Source organism: Rhinolophus sinicus, chromosome 12 (assembly GCF_057876585.1).
Source record: "Rhinolophus sinicus isolate RSI-liver-muscle chromosome 12, RSI-T2T, whole genome shotgun sequence".
Taxonomy (NCBI): Eukaryota; Metazoa; Chordata; class Mammalia; order Chiroptera; family Rhinolophidae; genus Rhinolophus; species Rhinolophus sinicus.
In genome coordinates, this window is record NC_142512.1 from 15,999,892 (window position 1) to 16,020,440 (window position 20,549).

The 20,549-nt window shown below is 52.7% G+C and overlaps 1 protein-coding gene across 2 annotated transcripts in view; it reads left to right on the forward strand.

The window, feature by feature from the left end:
* WSCD1 (WSC domain sialate O sulfotransferase 1) overlaps positions 1 to 17,649 on the forward strand; it is a 43,879-nt gene extending 26,230 nt beyond the window's left edge. For both annotated transcript variants that reach the window (XM_019743841.3, XM_019743840.3), the window contains exons 6-9: positions 10,621 to 10,780; positions 11,781 to 11,945; positions 14,918 to 15,118; positions 16,543 to 17,649. In XM_019743841.3, coding sequence (XP_019599400.2) covers positions 10,621 to 10,780; positions 11,781 to 11,945; positions 14,918 to 15,118; positions 16,543 to 16,895 — 879 coding nt within the window. In that variant the 3' untranslated portion in view covers positions 16,896 to 17,649. The remainder of the gene's footprint in view (positions 1 to 10,620; positions 10,781 to 11,780; positions 11,946 to 14,917; positions 15,119 to 16,542) is intronic.
* Positions 17,650 to 20,549: the final 2,900 nt, after the last annotated feature.

Consider the following 20,549-nt stretch of genomic DNA (forward strand, 5'->3'; position numbering starts at 1 on the left):
GTGAACTTTGCCACGTTGCCCTTGGCCACGGTTATGTTCATTTTACACCCCACCAGCGATGCATGAGAGGGAAGCGAGGCAACCTGTGACTCTTGTTTTGGGGACGGTGACTTCAAAGCAGCATCCTAGGTAGATAGCCCGGTATTCTGGGGGTGCTTCCTCTTGGGCAGCCCACAAGGGCCCAGAGAATTCTGCCTTGTGGTTATAGACACAACTCAAAAGATTTAAAAGTCTTCAACTTCTGTCTTCAGCCCTTCTTCATTACTGGCATAAATCCACATTGCTGCAGTTTTGCATTGGAGCATGTGCCAAAGATACCTGCAGGCTCTTGGTCTCGTGCCATTTTGCCCTTTAGTGACCTTGTACCTTTAGTAACCTCCCGTCATTGTGCGTTTCAAGGACAAGTTGCATGTTCAGCTCTCGCTAGTGCTGTGAATTGTTCGGGTCAGAACAGGGAGGAAAAGGCGTCCAGAGTTCTCTGAAGTGGCCTTTGCACTCAGGGCTCGTCTGCGCCCAGCCTCCCCCGTACTGTACTGTCGGTGGGGGCCGGAAGGGTAGGTATTTCCTCAGGTCCCATTGTTTAGAGGCTCAAAAGTTTGCAGCTGTGAGGAACAGTCATTATTTCCAGCTTCCACGTTGAAAGCTGTGTCTTGGCAGGACACACATAGGCTGACACTTAGGGGGCAGGGGGTTGCCAACAGAGCCTAGAGATGGGGGAGACCTGGCCCCTACTCATGAGATTGACCGCTGGAGAGGGGCTAAGACGGGAAGCCAGGGGACGCTGACACAGGGAGAGTAAGGTCAGTGCCGGGTGGGAATGAGGGAGCCTTGGAGGCAGGCTTAGGCAGGAAGACTGCAGCTTGGAAAAGGGTGGAGCTGAAGGATCTGGGGCAGTGTCAACAGGTAGACGAGGGGTGTGAGGAGTGTGTCACAAGCCTGGGCAACTGCTGAGGGTGGGAGGTGGTGCACAGCAGCCCAGCTTGTCCGGAGTGGAGGGCTCCAGGTGTAGGGTGGAAGGTGGGGTAGCGACAAATTGCAACGGGCCTTGGACACCTGCTTCAAAGTCCAGACGTTTTTCAGTGGGTAAGAGGCTAGAAGGAGGTGGTATTCCCGGCATGGCACTTCACAGCTATAGGTAGAATGCTGTGGAGGCGGGTGGAGGTGTTCTCTGGGGATCCCTTTGGGAAGCAGCAGTCCTCAGGGCCACCCTCAGAGGTGCCTTGGCAAAGCTGCAACAGACATCGGCCTGTGACCTGTGTAGTTAGAGATTCCAGGTAGGCCCAGGACGATGGCCCAGCTGCCACCCATTCAAGGCAAACCATCATCTACCCAACAGGGTGAGCCTTTGTCTCCCCAGCTGTCCATCCCCCTTCTCCCTCATCTCTCCCTCTGGGTATTGGTGTCACTTGGACTGAAACCTTCTAGACGGTCCCCGTCAGCTTTCAGCTCTGCAGTTTTGGGGGTGGGGTACTCTTTGTGGCGACTCTGATTTCACTCTAGAGCAGGGTTTCTCAGTATTACGACTTGACATTTCAGCTCAGGTCACATTGTTTTAGGACCTGTCTGTGCATTGTAGGGTATTTTGCAGCATTCCTACCCTCTGCCCGCAACACGCCAACAGCTTGTCCCTCCTCAGTCGTGACAACCCAGACTGTCTCCAAACAAGGCCATATGTCCCCTTCAGGACAAAATTGTTGCCTCTGGCCTAGAGGGCCGGCTTGAATGTGTTGGCTCAGCAATGCCCAGGCGTGGCCCCCGTTCTCCGTGGGTCTGCCTCCTGGTGACCAATTGTCTTTTCCAACTATTTGGTGAGGATGGAGAAGTCAAGTCTGCCTCTGGAGGTGAGGTCTGCTGGATGTGAGATCCGGTGGAAGTTTAGCTGAGCCAGGCCTGCAGTGACCAGCGACCTATTTGCAGGAGTGGTTTTCTCTGTCCTCTCGTGGATGTTGAGCGTGGGTGAGAGGGGTGAATTCAGGGATGTCTGGCGATACACTCCTTTCTGAAGTGCCAGGCACTTCCTTGCTGGAAAAGCCAGTAGCGCCAAGCCTGCAGGGCTATCCCAATGGCAGCTTCATCTCATCCTAATTTGGCTGAAAGACAAGCTTAGATGTTCTATGATGTGGGGATGGTTACGCTAAGCCACGGCCGAACAGTGGACTATAATACAGCCATTGAAAATGTTTTCAAAGACTTTTATGATGGAAAATGCTCACAACAGAATGTGAAATGGGGCAGAGCAAATTTCTGGGGGAGGGGGCTCGGGGCTTAATTAGGGCGGGCTGGCCAGTGGGGCCAGGAGCAGCAGATGGGAGAGGTGGGGCTTGGAAACAGGAAAAGAGGGGGAGCCCTCCTTGCAGTGCCCCAATTTAGAGCACCATCTGGGGGTTTATTTGTAGCCCCAGATAAAAATCTCTATTGTTTTTTGCTAGTTAGTTGAAATGGATTCGGGGAGGTCCAAGAGTGTAGTTTGACAGAAAAAGAACGTTTTGGGGCCTATCAGCATCTTAATGATCCGACTCTGCCAGCGAGAGGGACTTGACCAGTGTAATGTGTTTTTAAACACAGTAAAATGATCTTGTCTAATTTTCTGTGATTGTGCTGGAGATGGAAGCAAACCTGCTCACTCTCAGTATTCAAGATCCTACCACCTCCTTCATTTGGGCAGAGGTGAGACTCAGGACGGGGAGCTTAGATATTTGCATGGCTACCAGTTCAGATCTGGGATAACTCATTTCGAAGCCCGGTATTTGTTCGTCAGCAGATAGACCATCTGTGGGCGTGTGCATTCATTCCCACTGTGGGGCTGGTGAGTGAGAGCTAACACCATCTGCAAATAGGTCACTAACGCGCGAAGCTTCTCCAGCTATTACGCCTTGTGATCTGAGGTTTGTTCTGCCAGCCACTGCTGGAGGTTGTACTGAGAAAGGAATGGGAGAAACAGGACAAAGAGGCAGAGAGGTATTATCTTTCTTGCCCTCTTTTCTTCTTCATATGGAATATTAATCTCCTGGATGTTTTCCCACTGACATTGCTTCCAGGGTTTTTTCTTTGGCCATTTGACGGTGGCACTGACCCAGCCGCCTGTGAAATGGAAAGGTAGGCGCTAATGGAGAGCCTGCTTTCTCTCTGCTGGGCAGCCGCCCTGGCTAAACCCACCGGGATTCCCATTGGACCCAGTCTCTCCTGGTGGACTCGTGGGCTCCCTGGGGCACGCGATTGCACATCTCTGCCAGGGATGGGTCTGTGACAGTCTGGGTTTTGTGAATTGCTACCTTGATAGTAAGAATTTTTCCTTTTGCCAAAATGCTCTCTAGTCGTTCCAATAGGTAACTGACAAGGTGTGACTTTGGATCTCTTATAAAAATTCTGTAGTAAACCTGTCAGCGTTATACTGTGGGTGTCTTTAAAGAACGTTGATTGTTTTCTTTGGGGTGAGGGGGAGTTTACACAGGATTTATTTTAGAAATTTTTGAACATTTGGAAATGTAAAAATAAAATGAAACCTCAACAGTAACTTTGCCACATCAGAAAACAACAACTGGTGATAACATTTTGCACCCATTTGGTCGTTTATTCTAGGGGTGTGTGTGTGTGTGTGTGTATGTGTGTTATCTGTTTTTAATAAATTGAATCTTTCCTTCCATTGTTCCCTTTTCTCATTTAATATGTCATGAACTTTTCTCTTCCCCTGCTATGCCCTTCATGGCTACAAGGCATTTAATCCTCCACTGTTGGACAGTTAGGCTGTTTTTTGTTCTGTTTTTTGCTATTTTGAACAATACTGCCAGGCACGTAGGTAAACCTTGTAGGTAAACCTTTGAGCACGTGCATGATTATTTCCTTGGGTTATAGTATCAGATATGGAATTGCTGGGGCAAAGGACATGTACATCTCCTGGGTGCACTTTTAAGACTTCTGGTACCCTTTAGGAAGTGAGTCGTGTAGCCTCATCATTCTGAAGACGGTAGGAAGGTGGGTGGCTTTCGAGCCACAGTGACCTGGGTGCATAGCCCTACTCGGCCACTTGGTCGTTTTGTGACCCTGGCCAAGTTACACAGCCTAGTGTCCTCCTCGCAGGGGTTGGCAGAGCTGCCTCGCCAGACGGTTAGCTGGACTCGGTGAGTTTGTGGACGTGACAGAGTTCTCTGATTGGGCACTCTTGAGTAGTGAGTATTCCAGACGATGGTGATGATTGTTATTATTCAGCTTCCCCTGGTTCCTTTGCTGTGCTTGGGATGTTTGAGAAACTGCCTAAGATGAGCGGCTGGTCCTTTCCCAGGTTGGCGGAAATGCAGGCACCTTCGGATCCCGAGGGTTTGGTGGTTCTGAACCATGCGGTGTTTACTGGACTCTTCTTTCCAATATCTGTTTGGCTTTGATTTGACAGGGAGGGTGTTGTGTGGAGCAGAGTTAGTGGGTCTGCTGTCTGGGGGCTCAAAGTCTACAGAGCGCCATCGTACAAGGGGACATCCCATCGAGGCCCCTGGAGACTAACATTTGTTCCACACAATCTTGAGGCCGCACCTTTGAGGCTGCACACGTGCAAGGGGGCTGTAAGTCAGCCTCTCCCATGGAGAAGCCTCTGACCCCACCCTAGACATGCACTTAGTCTCCCCTGGACTGGAACCAACCAAGTTGCTGAGCGTCTCCTCTCTGACGGGCACCTCACGAGTATTTCATTCCATCCTCAAACCTCCTGTACAGATGCGGAAATCAAGATTCCATCCATCTTAACTTCATCTCATACCTGCTGACCCCAAAGCCTATAGTCATTAAGCTGTGCTCCTTTTACAGGTGATAAAACCAAGGCTCAAAGATGCTCAGTAGCTTGTTGACACTACGAAGCCTGTCTGGTTCCTCCAAGCCTTGGTCTGGTTCCACCTCCCCGTAGCTGCCTCCCCAAACCACACAGCCCCCCACTCTGCGGTCAGACCCCAGGGCCATCAGGTCGGAGGAAACAGGCGTTCAGTCACAGTGTGGGCAGATGGATTTTCATTCAACCTGACATTTCCCCGAAAGCCTCCCCGCACTCACCTTTGTGGGCATTTCCATTCCTTTTTGTGTCTTGAATGTCAGACCTGCCTCTGTCTGGAGTGATGGGAATGGCCCAGAAGGTAAAGACTGGTCAAAGCGACCTCCTTGCTAGTTTGCAGGTTTCATCAAAACTCTATCACGTTTGTGTGTTTGCCTCCAAGGAGTTGAGCGTGGGGTGTGGCAAAGCCCTAAGAGGCTATCTTCTGTTCCCACTGCCCCTGAAGCGCTGAGGTCTCGGGCTGCTCACTGCCTGCCTCCGAGCCTCAGTTTCCCCTTCTGAAACCTGAAGTTCTGATCTCTGAAATTTCTACAACTCTATGTAAGCCTGGAGATCCTGAGAAAAGTGCTCAAAGAGGAATGAAGATGGAGGAGAAGAGACCCAGATGGGCCAGTTGGTTGAAGGGGTCCTTCTTGGGGCCTTGCCCCTTGCCTGGTGGAATGCCCACTCCTTGACCTGTTGGCCGTGACCAAGCCTTTGCATGTGGATCCCGCCACCCGGAGAGCCCAGCCCTGGCTGTACCACAGCCTGGCTCCAGGGGGGATCCCCAGTCACACTGTGGGCCTGGCCCCAGCCTAGCCGGAGCCCCTCCCGGACTCAGGCTGGAGAGGACGTGTCAGGATTAGGGTGTGTGTCCACCCTGCCCTCCGAGAGGCTGTGCCGGCTCCCTCTTTAACCCCTCATTTATTTGATTGAAATAATCCCACATCTGTGTTCTTGCTTCTTTTTCCTGCCTTGCTTTTTCTAATCATTTTCTCCTCTTTCTCTCTCTCACTGAAGCTTCGGGTGGGGGAGGGGGAGCAGGGAAGTTGGCAGAGAGATAAGATTCATCAATATTTAATTTTTATGGAAATCATGTCCTAGAAATCCCCAAGGGGCTGAAAGTTGTTCTGTGTTTTCAGAATGCAGTCATGTTGCTGAAGCGGTTATGTTGTAAATAAAACTACATTATTGTCTGCAGCTCTCCTGTCGCTCTGCAAACACCCGGAAACTTGATGGTTTAATCCACTCAGAGAAGCAAAAAGGTTCGGGTCGCTGGTAGGGGCAGCCGGGCCCCAGCCCTGGAATGTAGGACTGACTATGGGGCATTGAGTCAGCGGCGCTGCTACCGCCGGGGAGGGAGACAGAGCCAGCTTCCTCGAGCAGACCCACCATGTTGGTGAAATCTCCTCTGAACAGGAATCCCAGGACAGCAGAGCCCCCTGGGGTCCCTGATGTTGGGGAGGTTTCGCTCAGATGCAGCAGCTTTCTTCCCCTCCCTCATGCCCAGGGTAAAAATGACCAACAGAGGACTCATGCCCTAGTCCATTACCACCAACTCTGGGGGGAGTTGGGATCTGCAAAGGACATTCAGTCAGTCATTCATTCATTTATTCATTGGTTTGTCCATCAAACATTCATTAAGTATCCACCGATTTCTAGAGAGTGCAACAAAACTCACTAGACATACAGAAATCCCCGCTTACATTCTCATAGAGGGAGACGATAAACACGTCAGGAGATAAAACAGGTCGTATGCTGAATGGTGACAAGTTATATGGAGAAAAATAAAGCAGGAGCTTAGGTATTTACCCATGAGAAATGAAACTATTTATCAACTGAAAATCTTGTACAAGAATGTTCATAGCAGCTTTCTTTGTAATAAGTGAAAACCGGAAACAGCCCAGGTGTCCATCAAGTGGATGAATCAATAAATTGGTCCATCCACGCGTGGAATCATACTCAGCAATAAAAAGGAACAGTCCAGTGACAGATGAAACATGGGTGGATTTAGCAAATTTGTTTCTGAATGAAAGAAAGCAGACACACAGAAATAGGCAGTGGATGATTCTATTTACAGGACATTCTAGAATAGACACACGAATCTGTGGTGATAGAAGTCAGAATAGCAGTTGCTTTGAGGGAGGAAGGGCTGCTAGGGAGGGATGGAGGAAACGCTGGTGTGAGGGAAATGCTGTGTATCTTGATTTGCATTCATCAAGACTGACTGAACGGTACACTTAGGACCAGAGCATTTCATCACGGTAAGTCACACCTCAGTGAAACAAAATTAGAAAGCACGACATGGGAATAAGGTGTATCAGTGACGGTGGCAAGGGTGCTACAACTTGAAATGGGGTAGCCAGAGAAGGGCTCACGGAGAAGGTGACTTGAACAAAGGGAGGGAAAAAGCCTTGTGGGTGTCTGGGGGAAGAACATTCCAGGCACAGACAACAGCAAGTGCAAAGGCCCTGCGGTGGATATGTGACTACACTGGCCAAGAACCAGTAAGAAAGCTAGTGGATTAGTTTACGAGGGCTGCTGTGACCAAGTACTACAGACTGCTGGGGAGCTTAACACAAATTAGTTTTCTTACAGTTCTGGAGGCCAGAAGTTCAAGGTCAAGGTGTTGACAGGTTTGGTTTCTTCTGAGGTCTGTCTCTTTGGCTTGAATATGGCCACCTTCTCCCCCAGTCTTCACGTGATCGCCCATTAGTCTGTGCGTGTCTGTGTTCTAATCCTTTCTTCTAATAACGACACCAATCAGATTAGATTGGGGTCCACCCGAATGGCCCCCTCTTAACTTAATTACCTCTTTAAAGACCCTGTCTCCAAATGCAGTCACATGCAGAGGTACAGGGGTTAAGGATTTCAGCATATGAAATTTGGAGGATACAGCTCAGTCCATGACAGCCTGTGTGAACAGCTAGAATGCCACGGTCTCTCCCTGTTGCCACCCTGGGTGCCCAGGCTGTTTGTTGCCAGTGCTTGCTGTGAAGAAGGTGTTGATCTGGGATGAGGTGGGATGAGGGCTTTGTGGGAAAGGGTGGATGGTGATGGTAAAGGCCGGAGGTTGCGATTCCTGGGATGGCTTTTCGCCAACTCACATCAGCAGAGCTTGCTTCCAGAAAGCCAGTGGTGTTCTGATTGAGGGTCAGAACACAGATTTTGCCCTCTGTTGAGAAATGGCCTGGGGGCCCCAGGTGGGTGGAGTCTAGCCAGACAAACTGATGGGGTTTGTCAGCCTTTGTCTTCTCACTCCCATGTCTAGTCGCCTCAGCTCTGCACTGTGATGGTGGCCCTGGCTATTAGTGCTGGATCATCACTGCAGCTGACATTGAGGGCAGCTGTGGCTGGGGGATGCGGGGGGGGGGGGGGGGGGCGGGCAGGGGCTGGTTCCAGGATCAGAGCCCTATTGAGGCCACTGACTCTTCAAAGCAATTATTTTCTTAATGTGTAGGATCAAGACAAGTGCTAACTGGGGGAGGGTTTTCTGATCTTTGTTTGATCCTGAGCTTTTGGGGCCTTGGAGGGGGAGCCAAAGTGAGGAATTTTAGGAAACAAACTCTGGGTACTCTGAGTTTCAAGAGGGTGGTCCGGGGCCCACCTCTAATACAATTAAGAATAGGGGAGCACCTACTATGTGCTAGGCACTGGCTGAGTCCGTCTTATGCATTCGCCTCCCTTTATTCTCCCAACACTCTGTGGGGTGGATATTATTACTGCCATGTTACAGATGAGAAAATTGAGGCTCGGAGAGGGCAGTTACTTCCCCAAGGTCACACAGATATTGAAATATGACACTGCAACTTGAGTCCAGGTCTTTGGGATCGTAAACCTAGTGCTTTACCTACTACATGGTGCTTCCTCCCTGGTCGCTCTGACAAAGTCCATAGACACCCAGAGTGACTGCCCATCTGCATCCTCCATCCCCATCTCCAACCTCTCCCACAAAAGGCGTGGGGATGGATGTCCTTGTGACACTGCCCTCAGGCTGGACCAGGGGAAGCTAGTGAGAGGGCTGCAGAGAAGCGAGATCCTCTGACTGTTCCAGGCAGGCTGGCTCATGGAATGTGTCCATTTTACAGATGGAAAAACTAAGGTTCCAAAAGGAGAAGCGACTTGCTTATGCCCCTTAGAATATTTAAGTCTTTCCAATGCAAAGGGAGCTCTGAGCTCTAGAAGCAGAGTGCAGCAACATTGTGTGTGTGTGTGTGTGTAGGTGTGTGTACTGTGTCAGTAGTGCAAGCATCCTCCCTCCTGTCCCCACGTGGCAGCTCAGCTCTGTGAGAGTGACGTGGGCCTGAACCCTGGTAAAGTCCTGGCAGAGGCAAAGCTGCCCATCAGCCTTGAAGAAGGACGAGGGAGGCAGGGAGGCTTTCATGAGGCTGCTGGGCATGTAGGAGAGACTCCAGCCTGTGCTTACAAGAACAGCCCTACCCGGGGGCAGCATCCAGCAGCATCTCCTTCCCGCCCTCCTAAAGGCTCCCCCTCCCCCAGGCTCTGCATCACCCTCCCTTGACTGGGACACCACCTCTGTTGTCTTTCCAGAGATTCTCTCTTTGCCAAGCCACACTCAGAAAATGCCATTGATTTTCTTTTTTTTTGATATTTATTTATTTATTTATTTATTTATTTATTTATTTATGAGATTTCGCTGTGGGCAAAGAATAAAGAGGTTTGTGCAGTGTTTCCCCTTGGCAGTGAGGAGTTTTCTCCACCCACGGCCTCCCTCCTGCACACACTCCTATACTCCTCTCCTCTCTCCGTCCTCCAAGAGGCTCATCTCTCCTGTGTGCCGAGGCGTGTGGAGGAATTCTTAAGCCAGTGTGGCTGATGCCCAGAGGGTAAGGCGGCCGAGGATGGCCCGCTCCTCTGTGACAGCCCCCACCATGCGCCGGGCCCAGCACTGGGCGGTTAGGATCCTTCTCATCTAATTCTTGTAACAAGCATACAAGGTGGATCTTATTACCTGTGTTCAATGGTGACATTCAGAGAGGCTCTGCATGATGCCCAAGGTTACCCAGCCTGTGACCCCGAATTCACACCCAGGCCTTCCAGATACCAGTGCCCCAGCTCTGTCCACCATATGGTGCAGCCTCCCCAGCGGGAAAAAGAAACCGTGTAAGAGAGCCCAGGAGCGGTCCCTCGCAAGGTCCCTGCATTCTCAGGAAGCCCCCATTGGGCGGGTACCGTGGTAGATGGATGTCTGTTCTCATCTACCTCCCGTCTTGTAGAGATGATTGTGTGGGAATCTGCCCTTGGCACTGAACTCCATCCTGCAGTGGACTTCGAATATATGGCTTGGGTTGGGTCTCTTTCCAGGGAGGGCCAGTGTGACTCCCAGACGTCACTTGAGGCTCGCAGTCTGACACGTTGAGCCCCAAGCTGCCCTGGGTGGGCTCTCTGTGCCTTTCTGACCCGTGCGCACGTTTGCTCCTGCAGCTGCCACCATCTGGAGGGCCTGTGGGAAATTAGTCCCACCCCAGCTCTCCTAACAACCTCCTAGACGTCTGGAAAGTTCAGTTCCAGACCCCGCTCCCGGCCTTCCACCCTTGGCTCACCCCTGTCATAGCACTGCTCTCACTGTGCTGTGACTGTTGACTTGTCACCAGCCAGCTGTGAGCTACTGGAGGGCAGCAGTCACGTCTCACTGAGCTTTGTCTCCTTGGGTTGGGCACAGAACCCGACACGGGAAGGATGGATGGGCATCCCTGTTGATCCCCTGCAGAGGCAGCACATCCTCTGCTCATCCCAGCACCTGAGCTGCTGGAGGCGTGGCCCTTGCACTCACCTCAGGTGCTTCTCTTCCTTTCCTTGCCTGGCAGGAGTTCCCCTTGGCCGTCCTCAGGGGCTGGGAGTGCTACTGTGCGTACCCCACCCCCCAGTTCAGCCTGCAGGATGCTGTGGACAGCTCGCTGTGTGGCCAGGACCCGGAGGCACAGAGGCTGGCGGAGTACTGCAAGGTCTACCAGACGCCCATGCAAGGTGAGCCCCGGGCCAGAGCTGGACAGAGCGTGCAGGCCCCTCCTCCCTGTGCCTGCCACTTGTTGTGGCTTTTGCTCTGGGGCTTTGGAGATGCCAGCCATGGCTGGCTCAGGTGGGAAGGGCATCTGGGTAAAAACCCTGGCATTGTGGTGGGTGGTCCCTTCTTGGGATAATGGGAAGGGGGAGGCCTCGGCCATCCCTGGAGACTGACCTCAGGATGCAGGGCTCACTGTGGAGAGCACCTGACCTTTATCTGCGTCTCTCTGGAGATGAAGGTGGTTTGAGGAAGAAAGCAAGAGCAGAGAGGCAGGGCCCAGAGAGAGAGCAATTCCAAGGTGGTGGCATTGGGTGGCATTTGAGCTCAGTGGCCATAGGGCCCCCCCCCCCAAGCCAGTCCAGGACCTGGGCCCAGTAAGGATCCTGGGCTGTGCCCAAGCGCTGGCATCTTCCTCATGTGAGCACCTTTACGGAGCACCTACCATGACCCAACACAGCCCAGGAACTTTGGGGTTTTCACCTGATGATTCCATGTGCTCCTTGCCGCCCTAGGGGGAAGGAAGAGGAGGCAGAGGTTACTGGCCTGAAATTAGTCCAGCCCTGGTTCGGTGTTGGCTGTACCGGGGTGTGTGGCATCGGTTGTCCCAGCCACGACCCCCCTGCCACCTTCTCTGCAGAATCTGGAGTTACCTGTGCTGTGCTGGGAGTGGGGTTTGGCTGTGGCCATGGAAACAAAGTGGGGGCTGCGGGTTGGCAGGGTGCCGAATCGCACCCCACTCTTGGCACGGGTCTTTGGGGCCTCGTTGTCATCGGGGCTTTCTCTGACCAGCCACAGAGCTGTGCGGCCACAGTGCAGGTAGTAAGCCCCTTCCCCTTTTGGGGCCTCAGTTTTCCCTTCTATTAAGTGGGAGTCTTGGATCAATAGTTCCTGTCTAAGGGGTACAGCGGCGAGTCTGAGTCACGGTGAGGGTGAGTGACCCTGAGACTACTTCTGGACTTTCAGACACTCGGTGCACAGACAGGAGGTTCCTGCCCACCAAATCCAAAGTGTTTGTGGCTTTGTCGAGCTTCCCCGGAGCCGGGAACACCTGGGCGCGACACCTCATTGAGCACGCCACCGGCTTCTATACGGGGAGCTACTACTTTGATGGAACTCTGTACAACAAAGGTAAGTGAAGGCTGCAAGGGGGGGGGGCGGGGGGGGAGGCACCTCCCGTGGCCAGACTTTCCTCGGAGCAATGGAGCAGCCTCTCACGCTTGAATCTCCCAGAGGGCTTGTTAAATTCAACAGATTCCTGGGCTAAACCCCCTGAGAGTCTGATTCATTTGCTCTGAGGTGGGGATTAGGAATTGCCATTTCTAACAAGCTCCTAGGTGGTGCTGAGCAGCCAGCCCTAGGGCCACACTTGGAGTGAGAATTTGTGAGGTTTGTGCTGGATTCAAAGGGAAAGCTTAGGAGCTTGGATTCCCTCTCTAGAAACTGTTCTTGAATTTTTCTTAATTTTCAGAACCCTCGATAATTAGGTGAGACCGACTTCATCTACTCATTCCTTTTTTTTTTCTTTAAGCAAGGGGTCGCTTATCAAAGTGCTATTTTTAAAGAAATAGATCCAAAAATCTTCAAAAGTTTTGTGATTTTTTTTTTTATCTCGCCCTTGTAGAAATAAGAGACCTCGTTATGCCAAGTAAATGAACTTAAATGGCTCGAGCCTGTGCACTGTTTAGGAACTAAGAACCTCAGACAAGTCAAGTGGGATCTAAATTTGGTGTAATACAGAGAGTGCCAAAAATATATATACGCATTTTAAGAAAGGAAAAATCTATTAAAATTGTAATACTCAATATATACCGATAGCAAAAGACGAATAGAAGTCACGTTTGACTTCTGCAATTACAAGAGGTGCTATAAGTTTTACCATCAGCGTCCAGACACTTCTGATTACGGCGAACCACTGCTTGAGCAACGCTGACCAAAGTGGCCACTTGTATGTATTTTTTTGGCACCCCCGGTATATTTCTCTGTTGTCAAGTGCTACAGCAGTTTCTCTGGGTTTCTTAACTAGCATTTGGTTTAGGAAAAGAAGTTACTATCAGTAACATCCTAGAGAAAACGGAAAATTTCAGAGGTTGGCAGTGAGTTCTGGAATCACCCACAGCCATCTTGGTCTGGTTGGGAAAAAGCCAAGATTGTCTATATAACCCAGCCCCATTGTCCTTGAGAGTCTGGAGCATTGTAGGCACCTACAGGTAAAGTGGCCAGAGGAAGCACATGGTCCCGCCCACTGTGGCCTAGTCCCCTGAGAAACCACCACTGTGCTCAGACTCCATTTACCTCCGTTGGTCATCTAGAAGCCCTTTACCTTATCACACAGCTGGGCGTTTTGGTCTACAAATGGCTAAGTGGCCCAGTGGCTCAAATAGCCATCTACGAGGGTTGGATTGACACTGCCTCAAAATGGCTTTAGAGATCCCAGTGCATCTTTGAGCCTTACAGGGCTGGTTAGATGTAGCCACTGGCCTCAGTGCACTTACAGAGCCATGAGGCACGCAGGTGTGAAATTCGCAATGCAGCTCCAATGCCAATACGCCAAACCTGTCATGGGTGAATGTGGCCGAAGTTACACAGAAAAGTGGCTGCTGGTGAAATAGGCTGAGGCTGTATGACAGTCGCCCTGAGTTTCAGGGTGTCAAAGATTGGATCTCACGTTTCTTCATCCCATGGTGTGACTCCTCCTTTCCTGGAAACTCCCAGCTATTGGACAGAATGAATCAAAGCAAAGAGTTTTGGTGTTTGGCCATGCAGAGATGAGTTTGAAACGTGTTGAGTTTCAGCAAGTGAACCCAGACGTCCAGATTCAAAGAAGACTTGCACATTTCCAGGCATTTGTAGATACCAATGCTTCCCAGCCATTCATGAAAGAGGGGTGAGGGGCCTCGTTTATGTTTTGAAGAGCCCAAGATAAGCTCACGCACATTAATGGAGCATGTCCCCAGAGCTGGCTGGCACGGGCCTGCAGGAGATTAGGTTCAGGGGACATCTTTCCAGGAAGCCTTCGGTGATATCCTACTACACCCTCTAGCCAGTGCCCCCTACTCCTTGTTCCCGTAAGTTCCTATGCTCTGTAGTATACTTGGGCTATTTCCCTACTAGACTATAAGCGTAAAGACAGGGTCTGAGTTCTGGAACCCTGACATAAAAAGTCCAACCCAGAATGAGCACACAATCATCACTGTTGATAAATATGTGACTGTGTAAGGATTGGTAGAATCTGGCCTTCTCAGCCAGAAATCCTTTGGACTGTAGTCCCCAATGTGGCCCAAGAGGCCCAGGAAGAAGGCAGGGCCCCCGCCTGGAAAGGTGGGCCAATGGGAGCAAGGCTCTGTTCATAGAAACTGGTCCCTGGGTTTCGCAGGGTTTAGCTCCAACACTGTGGATAAGACTTTGGCCAGACCCGTTCTAGGGCCCCAGGTGGAGAATCCCCATAGATGCAAGGCTGGGGCCCTGTTATAGGACCAAGGCATAAAGTCAGAGGGAGGGACAACAGCTGCTTACAGCCTTGAGCCTGATGATGGAGATCCTACCTCCACTGTGTCCTCATAGGGACACACACGGCCATGTGGCGAGAGCCCTGACTCTGTTGCCATGGTGCTATGTGATCTTGGGCAAGTCACACACCCACTCTGAGCCTCAGTCGCTTCATCTAGCTATGCCTGTAGCTATAGTTGACTCACAGGGGTATTTGTGATGTTCGTGTGAAATTGCCAAGAAAATGCCCCAGTGTATGCGTCTTCAATGTCTAGAGACCGGGTGAGATCAGGGCCTTTGCCTCCTTACTCCTGGGGTTCTGCAGGAGGTGCCTTATCTCCGTTCTCTTGTAGAGACGCCATCTTTCCCTACTCTCTGACACCTCCTGCTCTCACTTTCTCTTGGGTAGGGTCACTCGTTTGGAGGCCGCTCCTGTCAACCATCCATAGGCCCTCCCAGTGCCCCCTGCTATGCCATCCACAGGCCTCTCTTATGCCCCTGTTGTCAGCTTTCCCTCAGGGATGCGGGTTAGCATTCAGACCCGTCCGCGGCCGTGGCAGTGGGGGCTCCTCTATGCCTGCCTCCAAAGTGGCCCTCTCCTTTGTCCCGGGCAGGGTTTAAGGGCGAGAAGGACCACTGGCGGAGCCGGCGCACCATCTGTGTGAAGACCCATGAGAGTGGCAGGCGGGAGATTGAGATGTTTGACTCAGCCATTCTGCTCATCCGGAACCCATACAGGTCCCTGGTGGCCGAATTCAACAGGAAGTGTGCTGGGCACCTGGGCTATGCCGCTGACCGCAACTGGAAGAGCAAAGGTACAGAGGGAGTCAGCAGTCAGGGGGCAACCTGATTCATGGACTCGGTCTGCTGACACGTCCTTCCTGAAGTCCTACTGTGTGCCAGGCACTGGGCAGTGCATCGGGGCCCAGGGAAAGGGGTCATGGTCTCCACCCTCAAGACAAGCATAGTCTAGCCTTTGGGAAATGAATTACAGAGATACAAGTCCAGGGTGGTGAATGATATAAAATGAAGCCATCAGAAATAAAACTGTCCAGAAGGGTGGATGGCATGATGAGATGTGAGGCTGTAAGCCTGGCAGGCTGTGCTCCTGTCTCCTGCGATCAGCTGAGGCTGCCCCTGTCCTCCCCTTCCCCCATCACCCTCCACTAGACCAGCCTCCCCACTCCCAGCCATCCCTGTCCCCCTTGCTGACTGCCCTTTAGGATGCAGGCCAGCTGAGCTCTGACCCCTCCTCGGCCTCTTCCCAGCCCAGTAACCCCAGGCAAATGGCATGCCTTGTCTTCTGAGCCTCGGTTTTCTTATCTGGAAAACAAGGCGGTCCCTATCTCATAGGGTCGTGGTGAAGATGAGAGAAAGCAGATGCTGCCCAAAGCATTGAGGTAGATTAATAGCCTAGTTACGGAAACTGTTTTTGTTGGAATGATTCTTGACATTTGCACGCTCCCTTCCCCTCCCCCAAGAAAACCCCTGATTACTTAATTTGCTAGAAAATAAATCTCATGAAGCAGGTCATCTGCAGACGTTTTCAGCTGCCTCGTCCATGCCTTCGTTGTATGCCCTACTGCCCAGCTGTGCCACAAACTAAACTGGCATCACACTTATCAGACAATGAGCATGTATCAGGCACCACACTCACTTAGCTTTACCGGAGGGGCCGGGACAGGAGTCGGGCCTGCACAGTGTCTTCCTCTCACCGGCAGACCCAGCGGCTGCCCCCACACACTGTTCAGCCCTCGTCACCCACAGCAGATGTGCATAGTTGCCAGAGACCGTATGAAGGTGAATGAGGGTCATCTTGACAGATGTCCTGCCTCGGTTTCCCACCTGTCTTTAATACCATTGTATCATGCCTTGCGGCCCAGCCCCAGCTCTCCCTAGCCAGGTGCTGTCCCTACCTAAGGTCGAGGAATTCACAGCACACGAAAGAGGAGCAGTTCTTGGTACACGCACTCCACATTTGTCTTAAGGTGGTGTGTTTGCCAGGTAACGGCTGGGGGCAGGCAGACTCAAGCTCACATCTCTGGCTGGCTTAGGTCTCTTCAGTGCCTGGCCTGAAGTCACACGAGGTCACCAAGAGGGTCTTCCTCCGCGGGGGATTGGGCAGGTTGGCCCTGGGCAGTGGGCAATGGGAAATCCTGGCCGTTTCCCAGACATCCAGAAGGGCCAGCAGCCCTGCCAGGCCGGGCGCTGACAGGGCGCCCCTTCTCTCCCCTCACAGAGTGGCCGGACTTCGTCAACAGCTACTCGTCGTGGTGGTCCTCGCACGTGCTGGACTGGCTCAAGTACGGCAAGCGGCTGCTGGTCGTGCACTATGAGGAGCTGCGGCACAGCCTGGTGCCCACGCTGCGGGAGATGGTGGCCTTTCTCAACGTGTCGGTGAGCGAGGAGCGGCTGCTCTGCGTGGAGAACAACAAGGAAGGCAGCTTCCGGCGGCGTGGCGGGCGCCCTCATGACCCCGAGCCCTTCACCCCGGAGATGAAGGACTTGATCAATGGCTACATCCGGACGGTGGACAAGGCCCTGCGTGACCACAACTGGGCGGGGCTGCCCAGGGAGTACGTGCCCAGATGATAGGCCCGGCTGCTCTGCCTGCACCACCGAGAGCCTGCCCCCCACCCCCGGGGTAGCACCTGCTGGGACACGAGGTGGCAGCCTCCCTGGGACACAAGGCTTCCGGTGCTGCCAGCAGGGAGGGCTGCCCAGGTGCTGCCTCCCACACGTGCAGGGAGACCTGACACAAGCCCTTACTTAGTCCACCCAGGCAGACATGATGTCACAGGACAGACACAAATGGACGCACACTCCTAGCCAGACACTTAGACACACCACTTCACGCCTAAGCCACCACGCAGGGTGTGCTGGACACTCAGACTTGCAAACACCGTCACACACAGATCCCAGGTTATGCGTTCCCAGAGGCTGTCCGTCTGTCTGTCTGTCTGTCACACACAGACACACACATGCACCAGGGCTCTCAAAGGGCCTGGGCTCCCTGTTTCCAGCCCCAGCCATGGACTTACTGGCCAGGGCCCTTGACTGCAGGATACTGGCGGGGCGGCCTTCCTGCTCTGGGCATGGAGGTGGGTTCTGCCCTGTCGCTGTGGGCCATGCGGCCCTGACCACCTGTCTGACATCCCATAAATGTGTGTGGTGTGACAACCGGGCGCCATGAGCTCTGCAGCCCTGCCTCCCCTTCTCTGAGGATGGGCGGGCCGCACTGTGGGCAGAGTGGAGCGCCCCTAAAACACACACCAACCTCAGGACCCACCGAAAGTTCTGTTCACCCCCTGGCACCCCTTCTAACATGAATGCTTTTTGGAGTGGAGCCTCCCTGCCTGGCTGCTTCCTCCAACTGTCCCGGGAAAGCTGGGCATTCATGCCGTGCCTCAGATACAGGGTGTGAGGGCAAGGGCCCAGTGGGGCAGGGAGGGAGCTGGGTCACAGGGAGTCCTAGACCCGAGGGTCCCATACGTCAGCAGGAAGGGCTGTGTGGGGGACGTTGGGAAACCCAGGAAGGACAGGTCTTGGGGCTCACTGCAACTGGTTGTCCTACTTACCTTGACAAGCTCCTGCTCTCCATGGGGTCCCACCCTCGGGTCACGAGGAAGGGGAGCTACATGGCCCCTCAACTCCTCCCTTGGACCAACGGCAATGGCTGCAGCTTCTGCCTGACCCCAGGTGGCGGTGGCCGAGCCCTCTCTGTTGTTCACCCCACCACTTCCTGTCCCTGGGCCTCTCTGTCATACCCTCTGTCTCTGTTTCTGCGGGGCTGTCATCTGTCCCACTTGTTCATCCGTTTCCTGAACAAGAAGGGCAGGGCACTCACAGCTGCTGACTCCTGCTGTGTGGCCTCCAGAAGAAGGAGAAGTCCTATATACGGAAGGCCCCCTTCCCCCACCCCCAGCTCTAGTGAAGCCAGCCGAGGGTGGGTGGTCACAGATAGGAGCGAGAAACCCAGAAACAGGAGCATGTGTGCTGTGCCGGCCCACAGTGGTGAGCCCGTGTGCCTGGGCCTTCCGGCTTTTACCTGGTCTTGAGGAATCTGTAGGAATAGCCCAGCAAAGCAGAGGGAAAGGATAGTGAAGCCAAAGGGAACAGCATGTGCAAAGGCTCAGAGGCTTGGAAAACCCTGGTGTGTTTGACAAAACAGGTGAATGGAGTGTGGAGCATGTGTGTGTGTCTCTTCCGGTCTGTGTAGCAAGAGGAAGGGAGTGGGTGGGTGAGGACAAAGGTGGGGACACAGAAAAGGACTCTGTCCTTACATCGACTCAGTGCCCAGCCTGGGAGGGGCAGAGGCGCTGATGTTAATTACCTTCCTGGTTCACCCTTTGCTGCATGTCATATGGAGACCTGGGGGCTCAGGTCTAGAAGTGGGAATGGACCAGGGAGCATGGCCCAGGGCGGCCAAGACATAGGGAGGGTTACGGAGACCTCAGTTGCACACCAAGCTTTGTGAGGGGGAGGAAGATGGGTGGGCCTGACCTCAGGTAACCCCTGAGCTCCAGGCCTGGGGTAATCCCAGCAGGGCCCCTTTGTCTGACCTCCCCTTAGTCTGATCCAAGCTCCCTCACAAGGAGAAAACGGGTGAGGGGTTTAGGAAATCCGGCTATAGGGACGCCCTGACCTCTGTTCCCTGGCTGGCAATGGGGAGCTGAGAGCCATCCCCCACTGAGGGAAGGCAGGGCTAGAGGTCCCAGTGGAACTGCCCTTCCTCAGAGGGAAGCCTCCCCGGTGTTCAGTTTTGCCAATAAGTGGGCTTGAGCAGCTGCGCTCCTGGTGGCCTCCAAGTCCTTCCTGAGGTTCCCCCAAACCCACACTGATGCTGAGGCTGTTCTAGACCCTCTCAAAGCATCACCTGGCTCAGCTCAGAGCTGGAAACACCAGGGTCTTTATAAACGTGCATTGGCTCAGCGTGGCTCCAAGGTCAAGTCTGTGAAGGCCTCCAATGAGGCTGTGTCTCCTCAGCTGTAGGAATAGTTGAGACCCACGAGGAGTTTCCACACTGCCTTGGAAGGGGGCCAGGGGACACCTGCATTCCAGAGCAAACCTAGGGTCTCAAGGGAGACAGCAGCACCAACCCATGGAGATGATGGAAGCTGGCTGCCACCAGAGATTGGCTCCCTGGCTGTGGCCCTCAGTCCCTAGCCACCCAGACAATCTTCAGGTAGAAGACTAAGAAGCCGTGGAGGAGGAGCAGGGCAGAGGTGGCTGGAGGACTGACCAGAACCCCAGCTGGGGCATGGCCTCCTGAGCTTCCCCCACCAACCCTGAGAGTCAGGAGAGCAACAGCACAGGCCGTTTCTCCTGGGAGATGGGCGGGTACATCCCCTGCTGCCAGGTACCTAGAGACCTCCTTTTCCAGGTGGAGTGCCGCCTGATCCAGTGGCCTTTTAGTTTCCTGTGCACCTTAGCCAGGCATGCAAATGAAAAGAATGAAGGGGTCTGGGTGTATCCAGTGGGCATTGAATCAGTGCCCATGGGAAGGCACCTGGTACTTGGCAGCTGCTCCCGGATGTTGGATGAGCAGGGAGATGGAAAGGCCCTACCTGCTGCGGCTGTCAGCAGCCGTCACCTGGGCCTGCCCCTGCAGGAGAGCAGAATGCAGGAAGGGGGATCCATCTGTCCTTTTGGGAAAGTCCTTTTTTCTCTTTCCAAGTTAGGTCTTGTCTATAGCTCACAGCTTCTCCATAAAGAGGATACTGTCCCAACCAGCCAAGGAGGAAAAGTGTATCTGCATTTAGGGAAGAAATGTGACACATGCATCAGAAAACCATTAGAACAGCGAAACTGTACAGATTCCAACTTCAAAAGCAAGGCTATGGAGTTACACAAACCTGTGTGTTAAAACATGTAATTTCCATGGATTTCATCTCCTGTTGTGGATCAATTTGGAAAGCCGAAAATATAAAATTTTAAGAAGCCAAAACACATTCTGATAATGCCAGTGATGTGTAAATGAGAGAGAATAGACAGGCTTCCAAACCCTGGGAAGAAAGCTTAATTATGTATCTTATGATGAAGTCTCTTGCAGCTAAAATTAGATTTTGAATGCATGAATATGCAATAATGTTTGCACACCAGAATGCATTTTCCCCCTTAAAAGTAGCAGGAGCTACGTGGTTCTTAGGGGGCCCTAAGAGAGGAGATGGAAGTGCTGGGGTTGATTTTTGTGGCTGCAAGAATTCTTGGGGCATAGGTTTGTTTTCTTTTGACTGGAAACATGTT